The 18,654-nt window shown below is 38.1% G+C and overlaps 1 protein-coding gene across 14 annotated transcripts in view; it reads right to left on the bottom strand.

Moving 5' to 3' along the window:
* Nucleotides 1-18,654, bottom strand: part of LOC117212384 (dual 3',5'-cyclic-AMP and -GMP phosphodiesterase 11-like) — a 146,538-nt gene that overhangs the window by 61,032 nt on the left and 66,852 nt on the right. For 5 of the 14 annotated variants that reach the window (XR_004488448.1, XR_004488447.1, XM_033457183.1 and 2 more), the window contains exons 1-2: nt 17,939-18,180; nt 14,747-14,851 (exon numbers count right to left, since the gene is read on the bottom strand). Coding sequence is in view for 8 of the 14 variants with exons in the window: in XM_033457183.1 (XP_033313074.1) it covers nt 14,747-14,851; nt 17,939-18,077 (244 nt within the window). In the remaining 6 variants the exon portion in view is untranslated. Of the gene's footprint in view, nt 1-1,640; nt 3,836-14,746; nt 14,852-17,938; nt 18,181-18,654 lie in introns of those variants that run through there. The other 9 variants (XM_033457191.1, XM_033457192.1, XM_033457194.1 and 6 more) reach the window with 3 other exon arrangements.

The following is an 18,654-nucleotide window of genomic DNA, read 5'->3' as shown; positions in this document are numbered from 1 at the left end:
TTTATTATATTTCTAGATAAGAACGTCCACGACGTCAACAAACAATAATTATTTCCGTAAAGCGTGCATTATGTTCAAACAACATTTGACCTCGTAACAAGCAATCTTGTTCTTTCGTGAAATTCTCTACTCTTTCGGAAAGAAACATATCATTTCATATGTGTCGTGAAATTTTCGCTCGCAAATATTATGAAAATCTTTTCTAACAGATACTAATGGAAACCTTTTAGTTCTTTAAACACTGTCTAATACAATGAATTCTTCTCTGTTTGCAAAACGACGTGTCTGTTCTTTTCCCTTTCTTTCTTTTTCCTCTCTAATAATAATGCTATATAGAAGGGGCCTTTTACAAACAAATACGAAAACATTATCAACTAACAGTCACTATACATGATGGAGAAATATTGTTCTTACATCTAACGCTGTCGGGCATTAACTGATACTATAAACACTGTCTTTGAACTTGAACGGAAGCATCTCACTATCGTCTTGTGTCTGAACAGGTACTGTACACCACTAACTTTTATAATCGCGGTACAAACGAAGTATGCGCAAAATGTACAACTACAATAGCCATTCCAATACGAAGAAATGATTGGACAATGTAGTATAACATTGATAAAAACGTATTACAGTCGATATAGAATAGCTGGAAACATCATCGTCTCGGTTACTTTCGACAGCTGTTTGTTGTCCGTAACCTCGAGTGCGTTTATCATCGTTCGATCTAGGCCCTATCGGTATTGTACGTTTGTGTCTTGTATGTACCTAAACGCAACAAAACACGTATCGAGTTAGCAAAAATTTGTCGTATCGTGAATCTAAATTTCTCGTCGTATCTTCCTCTACGAGAAGATCGCAAACGTTATTCGAAAAACACTTTTGACTTTCCTCTCGTTTTTCGTTCAAGACGTGTTACGAGTTCGTTACAATTAAAATCCGAGGTTCTAAAAATAAAAGAGGTAACAAAGAAAGTCGAAATTCGCCGAGAAACTTTCATTCACCGGGAATTGGTTTTAAAGTAGTTAACCCTTTGAGAGTTAGTGGTTTCAGTCCCGCAATTTCGTCTTATTTCTTTCAGCGATTCTCCGTATTTAAAACAAAATTACTTCCAGCTCTTTGCTTCTAAAGCTTTTTTCAGCACAGTCTCCAGCAATTACTTTGATACTTTGCAATATTACTGTCCTTTCCGGTTTTCATTATTCGCATCTGCGCTACGTTCTTCCTTCGGTATGTACTGCGTATAAATGCGTATACTGTTCTACTCTGCACATTTTTTTCTGTCAAGTAAAATATTGCATGTCATTTATGTTGCGTGTGATGCAGTTCGATAATTGAACTACTGAGCCAGGGTCTAAGTAACGTAAAAGAAACATATTTTTGAAATCTCTATTACCAACCATTATTTCTAATTATTCTTACGTATAACGGATCTCTCTCTCTCTCTCTCTCTCTCTCTCTTTTGTTCATAGACGTATCGTTTCGTACTACGAGCTGCAAGAAGTTAAACACGAAACAACGGTGTACACAAATAAGAAGGAAAATGGAGGTGAAGGAAGGAGCAAGACGAAGAAGCAAGAGAACGACAGTGAAAAGAAGAAGTAAAAGAAAGAGATGGAGAAGCAAAATCGGCAACTCACATTGATCGAATATCTTAAGCATCGCTTTCTTCAGCTGCATAATCGTGCGCTGAGTGTGGCGGGGCGCCTCGACGAAATGGAACAATCAGGTTCACAAGACAGCGTGGTCGTCATGTAAGAATGAGAGCTGCTCTTCTCGCACGCAACTCGTTTCTTCGACAGAGCAGTCCATCCTCCGGTCACGAAAACCGCGGTGTCCTTCAAGGAGCGACCGTGCGTCTCGCAGGACGCTCGGTCGTCCGGCAGCCCGCTATTCTCCGCCACGACCGCATCCTTGTTCCTCGATGCCTTGCGCCGCTTCCTTTTCTTTCCCCTTTACCCCTTTCTTCGTCTTTCTGTGCCGCGCGCGCGTTCTTCTCTGGAACTCGTGTGCTCGTTCCCTCTCACGATCAAAGCTCTCTTCTACTCTCTACCCGGCGTTTCCCGTTCCACACGAAACAACTCTGCTATACACACGCGTTACACGCGGCTCTCTACAAAAGTCGACTATATCGCACTCGTGCGTGCGCGAACTTCGGGGAAGCACTCTCGTCTCGTCACTTCCGGTGCGCTGGAATCCGTACGATGAATGAACTGGCTTGTGTTGTAATCGCTCCCACGTTGCGGACCGACCTCTCGGGGCAAATTTCCTTCGATAACATCCACGTGCCTCGACGGTTCGACACGCACGGAGTCTGGCCGCCGTTTCGTGACGCTGGTAAACAACCAAGCGAATAATTACTTTCTGACGATCGATATGCCGATCCGATGTCGAAAACGTCGCTCGTCGGAGACGACGTTCAATCGACTCGTACACGAGCTGGAAGCCGACTGCTGCGCCTCCGATTCGCGACGTCCATCACTTCTGCATCTCGGGGAAGATCGTTAATCGTAAAGAATGTTCAACGATCTATCAAACTGTTCGTTCGAAGACGTGGCACTAATTGTTAACACGGCAGGGAAAACGAAAGAGCAACCGGTTTTCGCAAACAGCGTTCGATGGATTCAACACCCTCGAGACGAGCGCCGTATCTTCGTAGATCCAGTCAACGATATTCGACCGACTACCTCGTTTCCAGAGCTGCCGTCACGCTCGTCTCGCGATTACCACGTGCGCACGAAATGCGATGTAAAATACTTGGAACGATCGAAAGTCCATAAGGAATTAGCGCAGCGCGCTCTGCCCCTCGACAAACAGCTGACTTTCAAACGTATCTCGTCCAACTTCTTTTCACCCCGATCTAAAACGCTTATTCTACGTTCGACACGGAATATAGACGAGAAACGAGAGATTTACGAGCGCACTCTCCTTCCCGTCCACGTTTCCCTTCTTCTTTCCTTTTCTTTTTTCTTCTTTTTTTCTTTTTTTTTGCTACGTCAAACAAGGATACACGAAGCGTACGCCCTGTCTTTGACAACCCAAGTCTTTCAGTCGATTTCAGCTGTCTTCTCTTTGTTCGACGAGCTGCGACTTAACCTTATCATTTCGGTACGCGCACTGTTCCAACAGAGAAATCGAGCATTCTCCTCGTCCACTTCGTTGGCGATTTCGAAAGCGAGACAATTTCAATCGCGATTCTTAACGGTACTAAAATTCGCAGTTCCGAGCAAACGATTTTCCTTCTATCGAATTCGACGACTTGCCGCGAATCGAAACGTTGCACAGAGCACTTGCCGATCATGAGCGGGCGCACATGGCGTACACGACAACGGTGCACGCGCGCAGCTTGTTTACTTTCTCACTTTTGTGTCACCAGACTTTGATCCCAATTCGAACGTCAGCCGTTCTCTTACGCCTGTCGATTCAATTTTCACCGCCGAACGAAACGCGTTTGGGACCGACGCGGTGAGAATTTCGCAACACGGCGAGGTTGTTTTCGTTGCGCGCTGAATTTGACGTTCGGCCGTGCACGGCAACGCGTTCGCGCTTCGACGACGGGCCAGGCTCGTCAAAACCGTGATTCTCTTTTGCTGATCTTCACACTCGGACGAATCGACTCTTTCGAACACTGATCAGCGTGTGCGATGGAAAAATGAATTCCGTACGAGGCAAACCACTCTTGGACTTGCACGAGCGAGAAGCAAAAAGCCGGCCGTTACTGACGGAAGACGTTTCTTTTTCTCCTCTTTCGTTGCGTTATGAATAACGCGCGTGACGCGCAAATCGCACGTAATGCCTCCTGCGCGAGTTTAACCGCGACTGCCGAGTCGAAGCGAATCGAGTCAGTCACGGTCTCGAGAGCCGAACAACCTAGAGAGAGGGAGACCGGGATGGATAGAGAGAGAGAAAGAGAGAGGGGAGAGAGGAGCGCGTATAACCGACTGCGATAGGCGGTTAAAAAGAGAGAGAAAATCGGGAGTAAGAGTGGGGGAGAGAAAGAGGCCGCGACAATTGTGCCAAAACGATTGACAGAGACGGTTCCCGAGGGCATCGAGGGGAAGAGGAGAGAAAACACGTAAGTAAGAAAGAAGAAGGGAAGATGGAAAAATTGGTGGCAAGCGAAAAGAAAGGAGGAAAGATTTTGAAAGTTATAGAAAATTGAGGAATTCGAAGCAAACGTGTATATAATATGAAATTTAGTATCAGGTCGGTGACGCTATGAAAACGTAACGCTCTTTTTATAGTCCTTTTCTTTTTAATCAAAATTCTTGAAAGAAAAGCGTATGGGAGAAATATAGGAGCGACGATCAAGAAAGATAAAAACGCGAGTAGTTCGTTCGTTCGATCGAATTAATGCGTTTCTACTTATTTACTAGCATTAGATTTAGTTTCTTCGAGATTCTTGCGAGCAATTACAAATACACGGCGAACGGTGCGAGCTAACATGTCGATAGCAATTACGAAACATGTCAATTTGCAATCTGATTATCGCCGATAAACAAGAGTATATAGGATAAACAAAAGACAGGAGATTAACGATACAGAAACCAATAATCATTTAATGCGCGAGAGTCGATGTCCAAGAAAATGGCAAAAAATCAAAAGCAGCAAAAAATCCGATTTGACCTTTATGCGAGTATTTAATGTGATTTGAAATTGCGGAAATTTACCGCGTTTTAACGCCGTTGTTTTGCTATGTACGTAGGGGAAAAATGTTTTCGCGCGAGAAACTTATTGATTACGGATAATACGAGCTTTCCAGTTGCAACAACCGGAAGCTTGTCTATCTTTGAAAATCCAGCTGCCGATAAAATAGCAAAGTGCACTGGCGTCACCAAAGCAAAAAAGAACGATGGCTTCGAAGACAGGCGACCAGATAAAAAATTGTTATCTATTCCGTTGGTCGACGTGTTGTGCTTACATCGACTTTCGTCTGATAACCGCGCGCACGTTCATCTATTTACATAAGTAGTGGCTTAATAAGTGGCTGGTATGAAAGGAGAGAAATTGAAGGTGGAGAGAAGAGAGGATTTTATGCAAATTACACCTGCTTTTTGTTTTACCACAAATACGCGAAAAGCCGGTCAATTTTTCGGCCGCTCTTCTTTGACGCTTTTTCGAGCGAATGATTAACTTCGCGAAGACGATCCTGCTTATCTCGTGATACGCGAAAGACGAGATCACCAGTGTGAGAATTTGTATACGTACTTCGTACCGGTACAATTAAATTTGTTCGCCGCCAGGCGTTTCGTTACGCTGCGGTTGCGTAAAAGAAAATAAATTATTACGATGAAAAATGCAATTTATAATCTGGTTACATATACGTAGGGTGACTTTATGTATTGAAAATACAGACCAGTTTCGCTAACGATATCTAATTAGGCTCGCCGGCGTTTGGAGGCAAATATTAGACTGCAGTTTTAACGAAGCAAGTGCAATAAACTTTATGAAATTAACGACAAACGCGTCAACCGATTCACACGTGGTTTCGTGTATACCTTCTGAAAGAAAGCTTGTAGGTACATGTTTTACAAGTAAATATTTTTTTGCGTCAGGTATCTTTCTGCTTTTCCACCTTCCTCCTCCCACACTCGAATAAACTGCTTTAAACTCTGCTGCTTTACGTTGGCGAGTTATTAATTAAACACTTGCTTACGCCTGACGAAATAAATACGATGGTGTATAAAGGTTGAGCACAGCATTGAGTTTTCAATGAACTCTGCCTAACAATCTTTCCATCGTGCCACCGTAGGCCGAAATAACGTCACAGCGATTAGTCATCGTTAAGTGTTTTCACGCCAGAAAAGTTGCGATACTTTTCTATTTTTCCTATTTCGCCCGTTTAGTGTGTTAAACAAGAAGCTAACGAGTCCATAGTTAGACTGATCTATTTGAATTAATGAATGTTAACCGCGGTAAAATTACACGTGAAATCGAATCAAATCTTAGACAGTTTTAAGAATTAAATAATTTCAGACTTTTCGAAGCTATTGGTAATTTCTTACAATTTATAACGGAACGAAGTCTACGGAATACGTGGCGATGCCACGTTATTTGCAGAAAGTATTTGCTTTTGTCCTCTCTTTTACTCGACAAATACGATAGATCGAAGTTTCTTGCCCTAGAATAATGACTTTCTAAAAATGACAGTGATACTTGCTGATATAGAATTAAATACGAAAGACCCGTGTCCTTTGTACCGAAGATATTTTGTTACCTAAATCAAAATCGTTACAGCTCGTGAAATATTTAAAAACAATTAAACTACGAAAATCGGATCTACCATAATTTGTAAAGATTCATCGTAATCACAACATAATTCCCTTTTCGATTAAACTTCCACGTTGTATCTTTTGTTGTTAAAATGTGGAGCTGTTTAAAAAAACTTTGGAAAATATTCAATTTCATAAATCGATCATTAGAGTAGATGCACGAGTAGAAACGCATAAATAGAAGCGAAAATTTAATAATACCAAATTCGTATACTGTTTATAAATTCTGTGGTAAATAAATGTTTATTAATAGAATAGGAATGAACGTAAGTAATCGTCGTTGGACGGTGCACTGGGAATTTAACGAAGAATACTTCGCGTGAACCTGCAGGAATCGTTTAATTAACTGAGTTTCGAGTTCTGTTTCATTACATGGTGGTCGAAAAATTTCTAACTATACGTGACGCAAAATTTCTAAGAGATAAGAGAAGGAAATGGAAGTTTAATGTTCATATTATTGTTATCTTGCGTGCATTATAATCCCATATTTTTACATGCCTTAAATAACGTCTGCTCGATAAAATAATTATCATTATCAAAATGTTTCGCCCGCTTTGATATTTTGTCACTCGGTATATACGTACGTACATATTATAGAAAGAGAACAAATGTTTTGGGCCTTCATTTTTTGTATCAAGTGAACTTCGCTAGTCGTAGGAGAAAAAAAGCTTAAACATATGGTAGCTTGAAGAAGACGAATGATGAGAACGAACGGAAGAAGGAAAAGCGCAGAGGGACTCGTGATATCGTCCACACGCGTGAACCTGTATACTTTCATTCAAAGAATAAAGTAAAAAAGAGGAGAAACAATAAAATACGTGCCGAAAAAGAACGAGAAAGAGAACAAGAGCGCAAGACAGAAAAAAAGAGAGAGAAAGAGCGAGAAGAGGTGAAAGGGAAGGGGAAGCGAAGAAAGAAAACGACAGCTAAGTTGTTGGCTATTCCGTCACGTTTTCACGCGGTAAGCACACGACGCACGCGCGCGAGCGCCAGCATAAGCACAAGCGCAAGCGCGGACGCGAATGCGAGCGTGCGAGTATTACCAAGGGGTCTTCGTGTACCTACACGACTTTCCTCGATTATGCAACTGATGAGCTAGAGCCAGCTATTTCGGACTACCGTGCTGATATCGTTGATTATACGTGGGTCATATAGACCCCCTCCACCTTTCTTTCGCTCTTCTCACTTGTCGTCAGTGAAACTTTCTTTTCTCCGCGTTAATATTTCAAATCCTACAACAGGATATCATTAGGCGAGTTTATTAAACGTTACGTTGCGTGTAACAGCTGCTAGAACGAGACGAGTCATCAGTTCTTGATCCGATGGAATCGAAAGTGTTGATAGATACTACGCAGATGATAAATTTCGATAACTGCCGTTCTTGCGAACGCGCGTTAACGAGCTAACGCCGTTTTAATGAAAGCCTGTTGAAACGTACGATTTTCTGACTGCGCGTGAAAAGACTGGTTAAAATAGAACGGACAACGAAATCAGAAAGTAATCCGAAAATCTGAAGAACGACGAAGGAATTGCAATTACACAATCTATTAGAAGATTCCCGCGGATGTCGCCGCTTTTGACGACTGAACTAATGAAAAACGGCTGGAAGCGCGGGCGTGTCCGGTCGTACTAGCACTGAAATGTCGGCTGCAGATCGGGGATTACCTCATGTTTCAGGAAACGTTGCATTAACCTCTTGTCTCTCTCTTTTCTACTCGACTACACGAAGTACAAGAAAAAAAGTCGTCAAACGTGTCTACGATTCTTCGAAGCAGCTGTCCTATTCAAACGCATAGTAGTATTCAACGTATTTTAATTACGTTCAGCTTCCTTTTGCTTCGCAAAAGTCTGGCCCGCGAGAGCAAAGTTACATGCAACGAAGATTTAATAGGATCATTGCATAATTAATGAGCACAATCTTTTCAGCGAGAAATATCTCGAACAAACGCGTAAACGAGTCACAAAGTTCCTGGAAAACTGTGATTACATATGTATAATATAAGTTGAGATAAGTGAGCAGATGGATTCTTACCGCGAAATCACATTTCAAATTTTATGCCAATAGAAATATAAACGTGGAAGAGATTCCGCGAAAAATCTATGCTGCTGTCTCTATTCTTGGATGCGATCCAAGAATGACTTCGTCATGATCTTTTTAAGAAAATTTAAAAATTCTATTACATGTCTTAAGGAAATATCACCTACGTCCTATTTACAATTCGTATTAGAAATTTGATCTGCATGGACTGATTATTCTTGCTACGATTATGCCGGAGGAGCTCTGCGTTTTAAAGCTGAAACCAAGCTTCTTCACGGAACATTATCAAGCATTGTCCTTTTGCTAGAAAAGACCTTTCATTTGCGAGCTAATGATTTATAAAAGAAACGTGATGCAAACAGTTGTAAAAGACATAGTTAACATCGAAATTATCGATATGTATAAATTATTTAATGCGAAACGTGTCTCGTAAAAGTTGCAATATCGATATTCAAGGAAGCAAGAATGATATCCATAAAGCGGATATTGTAACATGTTCCGATAAGGACATTGTAGGCTTCGGAGAAACATTACAATGTCTGACAATGAGAAATGAATGAATGTTCCGGCAAAGTAAAAGCGTTTCGTTTGAAAGATAAATTTCATCGTGGCGCGGAGTCTGACGAATACGCGATTTCGAGATCCATCTGGCGTGCTCGCTATTACTCGACATGACCAAAGAGGAGGAACGAAAGGAAGAAGATTTCTCTTCTGAAGTCGCGCGTGTCACGACCGTTACCTCACGACGACCGGCAGTTGCAACTCTCTAATCGACCGGGTACTCGTTAAGGAATTCTCTTAGCAGCGATCTCGTAATTAACCCGTGCATCGTTTTCTCCTCCTCTTACTGCTAAGCTTGCATTTTCGTGTCACAGTCTTAAGTAACATTCCCATTTTACACTTCTATGGTTCGCAAACAAATTTCTTTCCTGATAACGCAATATGACCATTCATTCTTTCCTGTATTTCAAAGAAAAGAAAAAGAAAATAAATAAACAAAGAAATAAAATGGTGGCAATTTTCAATCAAGATTTTAACGCATTCTATTACTGTGATATAAAGCGCTTGGTAACCTTCAGCAAAGTTGGTTTGGATTGTTAGAAACTTTTTAAATGATGGAAAAAGAACGCGAAAGAAAGGAAAGTATCGTATAAACACTAAACTGATAAAATTTATTGGGTCAAAAAAGGAAAAAGAAATGATAATGATAGTTTTATCAAAAGGTCATAAAAAGTGGTCAAATTAGATAGAAAAATATATCAGTTGAGTTAATGATTTTTTTTTATTTAACAGACATAACGGTATATGACGCAAAAATGATTAACATAACTAGCGAAGCCTAGATTAATCTAATCTAATCTAACATTAATTTCTTGTACTAAAAATTGTCTGTATGATGAATGTTACAATATATCAAACGAATCAATGAAGAATCAAAGAAAAATTAATTGAGTCTTGTACCCACTTTTTACACTGCTTTTTGTACCAGTCGAACATAATTTATCATTCTGTACACTAATTGTCGCTAATTGGGGCTCGCTATGCGTAATGATATTACGAGACCTATGTTAATAAAACTTCGATATATTTGAAATTTTCAAAGTCAATTTGTAGTTTGCACAAAATGTGTGCATATCCAATAAGGAACGAAAATCTCTACTATATCCTAACTTTTTAATTAGATTTAATATATGCTACATAATTCGATATGCTATACGATGTTCGCGATGCCTAAGAAGTTTTGATCATATCTGTGAAAATGCTATATAAATAAATCAGCGTATATATGTATACAGACAAGGCAGTGTTTAGAATATTTAATCATTACGATATGATTAAAAATATACCGTTATATATAAATAATTATTACCCTATGTTATATCAACCTTACATCCATTTGACAAAATTACAGAGATATTAGTTGAATATGTTTGTCGATTGCAATTACATATTATAATTAAACGAATAAAATATGTAGCACCTTTGAAAAGTTACTTTATATGTGAATACTTTATATACATATATTTTATTAGTACAAAAATAAATTATAAAAAATATAAATAGTTTGTGCATTTAGAATATATTAATAAAACTAGTTACAATATATATATATAATAAAATAATATATATATATAATAATATATATATAATAAAACTAGTTATAATATATATATATATATATATTATAAAAATCACATTCGCATAACAATGATACATATATATTAGAAAAATCACATTCATATACCATAATAATCAATATATCGCGAAAACTAGTTTCATTAATATATCCTAAATGTGCAAACTATTTATATTTTTTATAATTTACTTCTGTACTAATTGCAGATATAGTATTTAGGCACCGTAACAGATACATTTTAGAATTCATTTAAATCTACGCTACATATAAGGACCCTTGACAAGGAAAAAATGTACTGTCCCATTTTGATTAATATCCTTTTGAACGTATCTCCTGCATGGACAATTTGCAAAGTAATAGGGACAATTGTAACGATGAAATGATATAGCTGTTTTCCGGGATAGGTATAAACTCTTTAATTCAAAGAATTTCTTGGTCAGAATTTCATTTCATAATCTCGACGGCTGGCTTTCAACAAGATCCTTCCTTCCTTTGTCGACTTTGATCCTCGCAGCTGCGCTTCTTCGAGCAGAAAACGCTCGAACGGATATGTCAATTAGGACGCCACTAATTCCCGGAGGTTGTGACCTTCCTCTCTCGGCCCACGTACGGGCCAAAGTAATAACATAACTTGTTTGGAACACGAGATATATCGTAAGACAGGATCGGCAGAAAGAGAGAGGGTAAAAGATCGGTCTGAAAGCGTGCCTCGAACCACGCTGCCATTGGCATTGACAAGCGTGTCAATGCCGCGGGAACGCTTGCCTCCATTTTCTGTCGCTGCTAGCTCCAACAAGGTCACGGTAGTTTCTTCGTATCATGATCGAAAGGTCATCTGTCATTTTTCATTCGTTTCGCTCGAACTTTTCGGATTGTCATATGTTGTATTATACTTACATTAATCATGTTATATTTGTACGTATTTGCTCCAAATGTCGCTCCTTTCGTGTTTACCTTCGTTCATTTTGCTCGTGTTACAGCGCGAGATTTTCACATTTTTCGTTTTGCGGATAAGCAAGTTTGTATATAAAATACGATAAAAATGTACGTATGCGTATTCATTCATATAGCACGTATATTAATTATTGATTCCATGTAAAAGAGTATGTTTAAATACATATGTGTATAAATATTTCTACGCAGAAATAAAATATTTACAATTGCACGCAAAAGTGTTCGTACACTTGGCGACGCCTTTTATGAACATATCGTGTCTGTTATACGACACATTTTGAAATTGCATTGGCACCATAATGGCGTCCAGCTGGCATAATTATATATATTGATAAAATTTTAAACGATTTTGGAGATGTATACACGAGTTACAAGATGTTTCTTTTTTTATCTTTATCTTATTATAATAATTTTGAGTACTTGTCACATCCGGTAAATTTCTGTAGCAGGTTTGGAAAGTGTACCACGTAGCTCTTTTTCTCGGCAGAAAGCAGTCGTGCAGAGAATTTATATCAACGTTCTGTCATTACGGAAGAGGGTCCTTTGGATGTTTTTTATGGAATCTTCTGGGTAAATTAACCGTGTAGAGATCCTTGGCTGTTATTGTGAAAATACGTCAGTCTGGTATTATATTTCCTTAGGTGGGTTATTTCTTCGGCTATCGTTGGAATTTCTTCCTAAATTCGTTGTCGCGTATGTGTCACGGTGTGTCAACTATTGTTCCAAGCACGATACGTTCCATACGAGGTATTTGATATAAGTGTATTTGCAAATCTATTTTACGCAGACTACAAAATCACGTATATATGCAGTCATCCATAATATTAATAAGTCTCAGTATCGAATGAGATCATCCTTAACGCTTATTGCATGCTCAAAGTGACTATTCGTATTCATACTATTCATATGTATACTATTAGTATACATCAATGTATTAACTTTGTCAGATATCAGTTTGTGATAAACAAACCTTGCAATTTCTGTGTAGATTTTCAGCTTCGATTCAAATTTGTCCAATATTATCGTGGCACTATAGCGTCTTATTATAGTGTTAATAAAACTTCAAAATGTTTTATATAGCACACACGATATACGCACGTAGGTAAAAGTTTTCTATACAAAGTGTACGAATACTTTCGCAAATCACTGTACATAATATTCGTCAATAGGATTGGTTTCCCAAAAATTATCGTTTCAATCAGTCCTTTCTTCGAATTACTACAGACAACTATGAAATTCGATATCGAGAAAAATTCGATGTAATCTTTGAATAAATAATATCTAGATTTCTGAACAATGAATGTTGATGCAATGTCCGAATCTTCAACGTTCTAAACGTTTCTAGTTCAAACAATCCTGCTTTTATTAGTACGGTGCAATCTGTTCCGAATTGTTTCGTACACGTTCCAGTTCTTCGATGCAGATCTGAAACGTGGAAATGTTGCAACAAAACGCAACGTACATACCTATTATTAAACACACGATCGAAAACCGAAGCACTGCAAGTTATGTGATTTAATAAACTTCGTGAAAGTTAAAATTTAAAAACCGTAAACAATTGTTTTATTTATTTTTGTAACTAGAAATCGTCGCATACCATTAAAATAAATGATTTAGTCTCGGTATAATTCTATGGAAGTCTTGCAATTTAGGATCAGTAAATTAAAAGGAAAAATATATCGTTGAAACGACGATGCATTGTTATTAATTTTGTAAATAAAACTGTGCGTGAAATCTTAAATTATTACCTTTTTATTATTTTTTAATTATTTTTTAAATACCATTTTGTACTTTATAGAAATGATTAAAACTATCGTTATATCTTTCTAGTATTTTCTTAATACATTCGTTCAAAAAATATAGACCAACATTCCTCATTTCTTTAAAAATAAACTCCTTTTATGTTATACCTAGTTACATAATTATTCCGTATTGAAAATATACATATAGTTTCTCACTATAGCGTTGTACCTATTATTATGTATCTTATCTATTGTCTATCGTAACATATATTTTGCTATTTATTGAAATATTTATGTTGCATATTAACCGTGTGGTTTTTAATGCTCGTTTATTTTACGTTCAAGCATTGCCTATTGAATTAACATTAACATTAAATCGAAATAAGCGTCGATATAAACCATGTTTCGAAAAAATACGAACGAAATATATAGCTTTTTGAAGAACAATTATACGATATATATTAATTGTAGTCCACATTATGTTCGCAATAATTTTGGTTAAAACGAAGCGCGTAATTAGCGAACGTGTGCAAATAAAAGTCGTATTGCAAAATTATTATTATTGCAAAATCTATCATTAAGATATATGAAACGTACGATCAGTTATATGCTCCAATCCCAAAAGACCTCTGAGAGTTTGCGAATTAACTGGCCAGGGTCAATAAGTGGGGGTCAAACGAGCACGGCTCGTATCAAATTAGCCGGTCGCGGAGAAATTAACCCCCGGGCCAATTGCATGCTTCGCGGCCGCAGCCCTGTCAGATGCGCGACGAGGACGAACAACCAATCGCTGCAACGTTACATTAATCGCCAACGTTGTCTCTTTTTTTCAATCGTATCTTTAAACTCGTGCAAAAGCTATTCGAACGACACAAGAAACCGTCGTGTTTTACTTTATAGGAATTTCTATCGCGCAACAGTACAACAAAAGTTACCTTTTTCTCCAGACGATACTGTTTTACATAACTGCGTATTATTTAATATGTTTACAATCTAAATATACTCTTTATCATACTTGAACTCTTTACGAACGAATACATCATTATTCCATGTTATCTTTGTCATTAATGCATTCAATCAACTGCGATATTCAGTTTACTGTCGCTGGATGGTACTTCAGATTGGACGTAAGAAACTGCCACCGAAGAGGCATAAACATCAAGAAGACAAATTTATTCTAATGATAGCAATACTCGATCTAAGTAACCGGTAATATGGAAAATCGCATTCTCCCTGATTAAGTATCGATTAAATAATTCCTTATCGCGCCATATAATATTCCAAACGAGTTCTTTGTCTTAATTTGACAATTTGAACAATTTGAAATGTAATCTGCCTTGTTTCATCATCATCATTGGTTTTTTCGTCGTAACTTTCTTGGCATTTTTATTCGTTACTGCGACTAAGAGTTAAGATAGATTCTCCTTGTCGCTTTCCTTGACTAACAGTAACAACTTGGAACCACCAGCTCGCAATAATTGCACTTTCGCAAGAAACCGAGCAGGTGATGCGAATGTTCTCTTGGCATTTAGTTTTGCCGTTAAGCACGGATGTGAAATGAAAATGCGAGTAGGAAATAATATGCGTATACATATGGACTTACCGGGCTTCCTGCGCGAGCTCCAAAGCACAGGAGGATGCGCGGAGGCGGCGACGGCAGCGGAGGGGTTACCGGCGGAGGCAGCCAGCTTGACTGCGTTCCGCGTACCTAAAACAAAATCAAAACAACGTTCATAACCGTGTGCGGTTAAGCCCTCGATTCGATACATATTTTTTGTCTTTTTTCTTTTTTTTATTTATTATATGAAAGTGTGTCGCGCGGTTGCTCGAATAGTAAAATACGGTAAAGCGTCATTTTCTCCTTTCTTCGCGTTTTCCTTTTTCCGTTCCACTGTATCAAGGAGGAAACGAAACACATACAAACATATACATACATACATATATACGGTTGAACCTTCGAATTAATAAAGAGAAAAGAAGGAAAGCTTTCGGATGGGAAGAATATTTTGTTCCGAATCATAATTATTTCATGTTGATAAATTATTTTACCGTTAAAGGTATTTTACCGCTGAATAATGCAATGATCTTTTTACTCCGCGTCTCTTTCAAAATTTATCTAAAAGTTCTTCTTCAAATATCGTAAACGTTTCAATGCATCTTTACGGTTGTGTCGCTTGGGACGCATCTCCCGTTTCACTGCGATAGTTAACATAATACATTTTGTTTTCCAGCTGATTCCAATATTCGTACAACAAAACATGTTGATCGAACGTTGGAATGTGTTGGTAATAGATGTTCAGATAACGAAGATTTCGCTGTACCTGTAACGTTAATACGTACTAGGTATCGTTAACTATAGCGATTTATAAGATTGTCCGACGTTTGTGGTTATGCTACAATGTGCACTAACGGGGCGTAGGTGAAACTACGATGAGGTTTTGAAAGGTTGTTCAGAAAGGTTGAAAGAGTTTTGTTGAACCATGCTTCTGGTGATGTTGATATGTACAAAATGATGTTAAATATATGGAATGTGGGTATATGTATACATAATCCCATGACGCGTGAGGATATGGACGTTACTGGCGGATTTTCAAATGTGGCGGAACTGGGCAGAAATTATTGCCGCGGAAGTATACCATCCGTAAAGTGATATTTTGATCGACGTGATGGTGCTTTTATGGTTTGGACATGAAAGGTCGCCGTCGGAAAATAACCGTGAATTTTCCGAACTCACGGCGTTAGCGTGCGGCAATTAACCGAGAACAGAGCACAATGAAAACGAACAAACGAAACGTTGATTTTATTCATCTTGAACTATCCCGCACTGGTGAATAAAGAAAATAATTGGCAAACACGGCGTACCTATTATACGTCGCATTGAATTAAGAAAATATCGGAGAATTTATCGACGTACAAGTATAGATATTTTTTAAATAAATTAGGGTATCGCTCGATTTAGATATATTTCCCTCTTTTTGTGTTATGAAAATTGATATGACAGAGACAAAAGAGTCTACCCAGCCTTCAACAAACGTGCATTTATCATTTTTGATAATGAAACATAACACGAGCCAGTGTGTCGGATTACTTCGTCTTACATTCGCTTTAATAAGCTTTATTGACGATTCTTGTAACGACGATAATCTGACGATGTCTGAAATAAGCGGTTCGTCGTTTTTGTTTCTAACGATATAACAAGATCGTTTTACTTCATAAACAAATTTCCCTATCCTCTTGCTTTTATCTTTAAGGGCCTGCGGTGTTGCGTTATAAGCGTTACAAGCGTTAAAATTATATGCTAATGTAATGGAAATTGGACGACTCGCTTTAAGAATTAATCAATATTACACCACCGATACATAGAAAATAAGCGTAGTGCTCTCTTGTAGTTGTACATAGAGCACTGGAATATCCGAAGAAAAATTATTTGCGATTCTCTATGCCAATAAATTATATTCAATCTTTTAACATTTTCATCTAAAACAATCGTTTAACGTAACATAGTTAAATTTATGGATCGAGTTAATTTGGTAAATGATATAACAAAACTCAAGAATAAAATCAACTCTGTATCCCACTGGTAATATTTCAGTGTAAAAAATTAAGGAAAGTGTATCTACAAAACCAATGGCAATACGTAAGAAGGATTAGAATCGACTTATTTACGGGATAAGCAACACAAAGAATCAGTGGCTTTAGTATCGTTAATTTGGTAACCGAATGAATTAAAGCTTTGAAATATGTGGGTATATTGTAGGTCAAATGCATAGTCGTTTATTTAGTCCGACAAATGGTTCTGTAAATGACATTTATCGTTAATATAAAAGTGATCGTTATCCAGATACAAACAGATGTTACTCTTTCGTTTAACATGCGAAAATTAACGAATACAGCAGCCATAAATATAACATATTTCGTCGGGGGTCGATAAGCAGTAACAATATATAATATAGATAAGAGACATGCTACGATTATGTACAGAGAATCGATACAGACAATTAATTATATTAAAATAAATTATAGCTGATAAAATCATCGTATTGATTTTCTCCTGTGGCAAGTTCAGAGTATTATAAAACTAACGATGTACATTTACAATCATGAAATATACTCATGACATTCATTACAATCATGAATGATATAAGATACAATAATTTACAACGATTTCTACTAAAATTATAATCTTTATCGCGAAGCTCATATCCTCAAAGTTTCTCTAAAGAATACTGATAATTCATAGTGAAATTGCTAATATGTTTAGGTACTTTTGCCTCCTTAGAAAATTACCATCTATCGTTTATTAAATAATAGACACGAGATCCGGTTCATTTAATAATTTTAGAAATACACATGAGCCGCATATTTGCAACATAGATTAACTGTATAAATAAAACAAAAAATAGAGAAAATTGATGAAATGTACTACGAGATAAGCGATCGATTTATTCTTAAAGTTTAAAAAATTTCAAAATCTGAAATTGACCTCGGCCTGTGAATGGCTCGTAACTAGATACAGACCAATGAAAGCACAAAATCGACTTAAACAAAAATTGAGGGCGGCTTCCTAAAGTCTTCTTTGTCAGCGAGTAATTAACAGATATTTCTTCCTTTGTTTTTAAATGCATTTCAAAATCGTAACCTGTCTCGCACTTAAGAAAGATTCCGTGTTCACGCCTGATTCGCACAAAATATCTCACCATAACGAGAAATAACGTGGAAGTTGGGAAACGAGCATCGCAGGAAATTACACACAAAACAGTAAATGAACATCGAACTTGACGAGAAGATGACTTACGAAAACAGTGAATGCTATCGTCGTTTTCAGGACTCGATGCGGAGGTATAGCTGCAGGTGCAAATGCAGAAGAGTTTCCTCCTGGTGTCGCGATTGGTGTCGCGATTCGTCTCGCAACGACCCTGCCGATCGAGTGCCATAGCGATCGGCAACACACCGCGTCGCAGCACGTTTACCAAGTTGAGGCGAGGCAAGGCGAGTGGAGCCGAGTCGAGTGAAAGAAAGAGGGTGGAAGTAGGTAGACTAGCGAGAAAGGAGGTGGAGCTGTTAGGCGAATTCTCTCTACTCATACGAGGATTCAGTATTAGCAAGTAGAAAGGAAGAGCGGACGTGCGTGTTTCGATACGATTTCTCATCGAGTCATCCTCCTACATCCACCAACTTGCTGTCCCTACGCGCGATATCGATACGAGGCTAGGTACCACTCGAATTCGAATTCACAACGGGGTTCATCGCCGTGGCAAGACATACACCTCTTCGTGCCTAACACAATCATTAAGAAACGCGACCGTTAATTAAACGCCCTGTGATTACTAGGTCCAGTTGCGGAGCTCATCAAGCTAATGGCCGTTATTATAATTACGTCGATGCTTAGACGAAATGCTATTTTTGGTGTCGTTCGTGCGCAGCTTGCCGATACAGGCTGGGAAAGCTACACGACAAATTATTTCCGATTACGAAGAAGTAGCAGATGGGAGTCTAAATGCGTCCTCGGAG

The sequence above is a fragment of the Bombus bifarius genome, unplaced genomic scaffold (assembly GCF_011952205.1).
Source record: "Bombus bifarius isolate JDL3187 unplaced genomic scaffold, Bbif_JDL3187 scf7180000008289, whole genome shotgun sequence".
NCBI lineage: Eukaryota > Metazoa > Arthropoda > Insecta > Hymenoptera > Apidae > Bombus > Bombus bifarius.
Note: the sequence above shows the minus strand (reverse complement) of the source record. Positions and strands in the feature narration are given on the sequence as shown.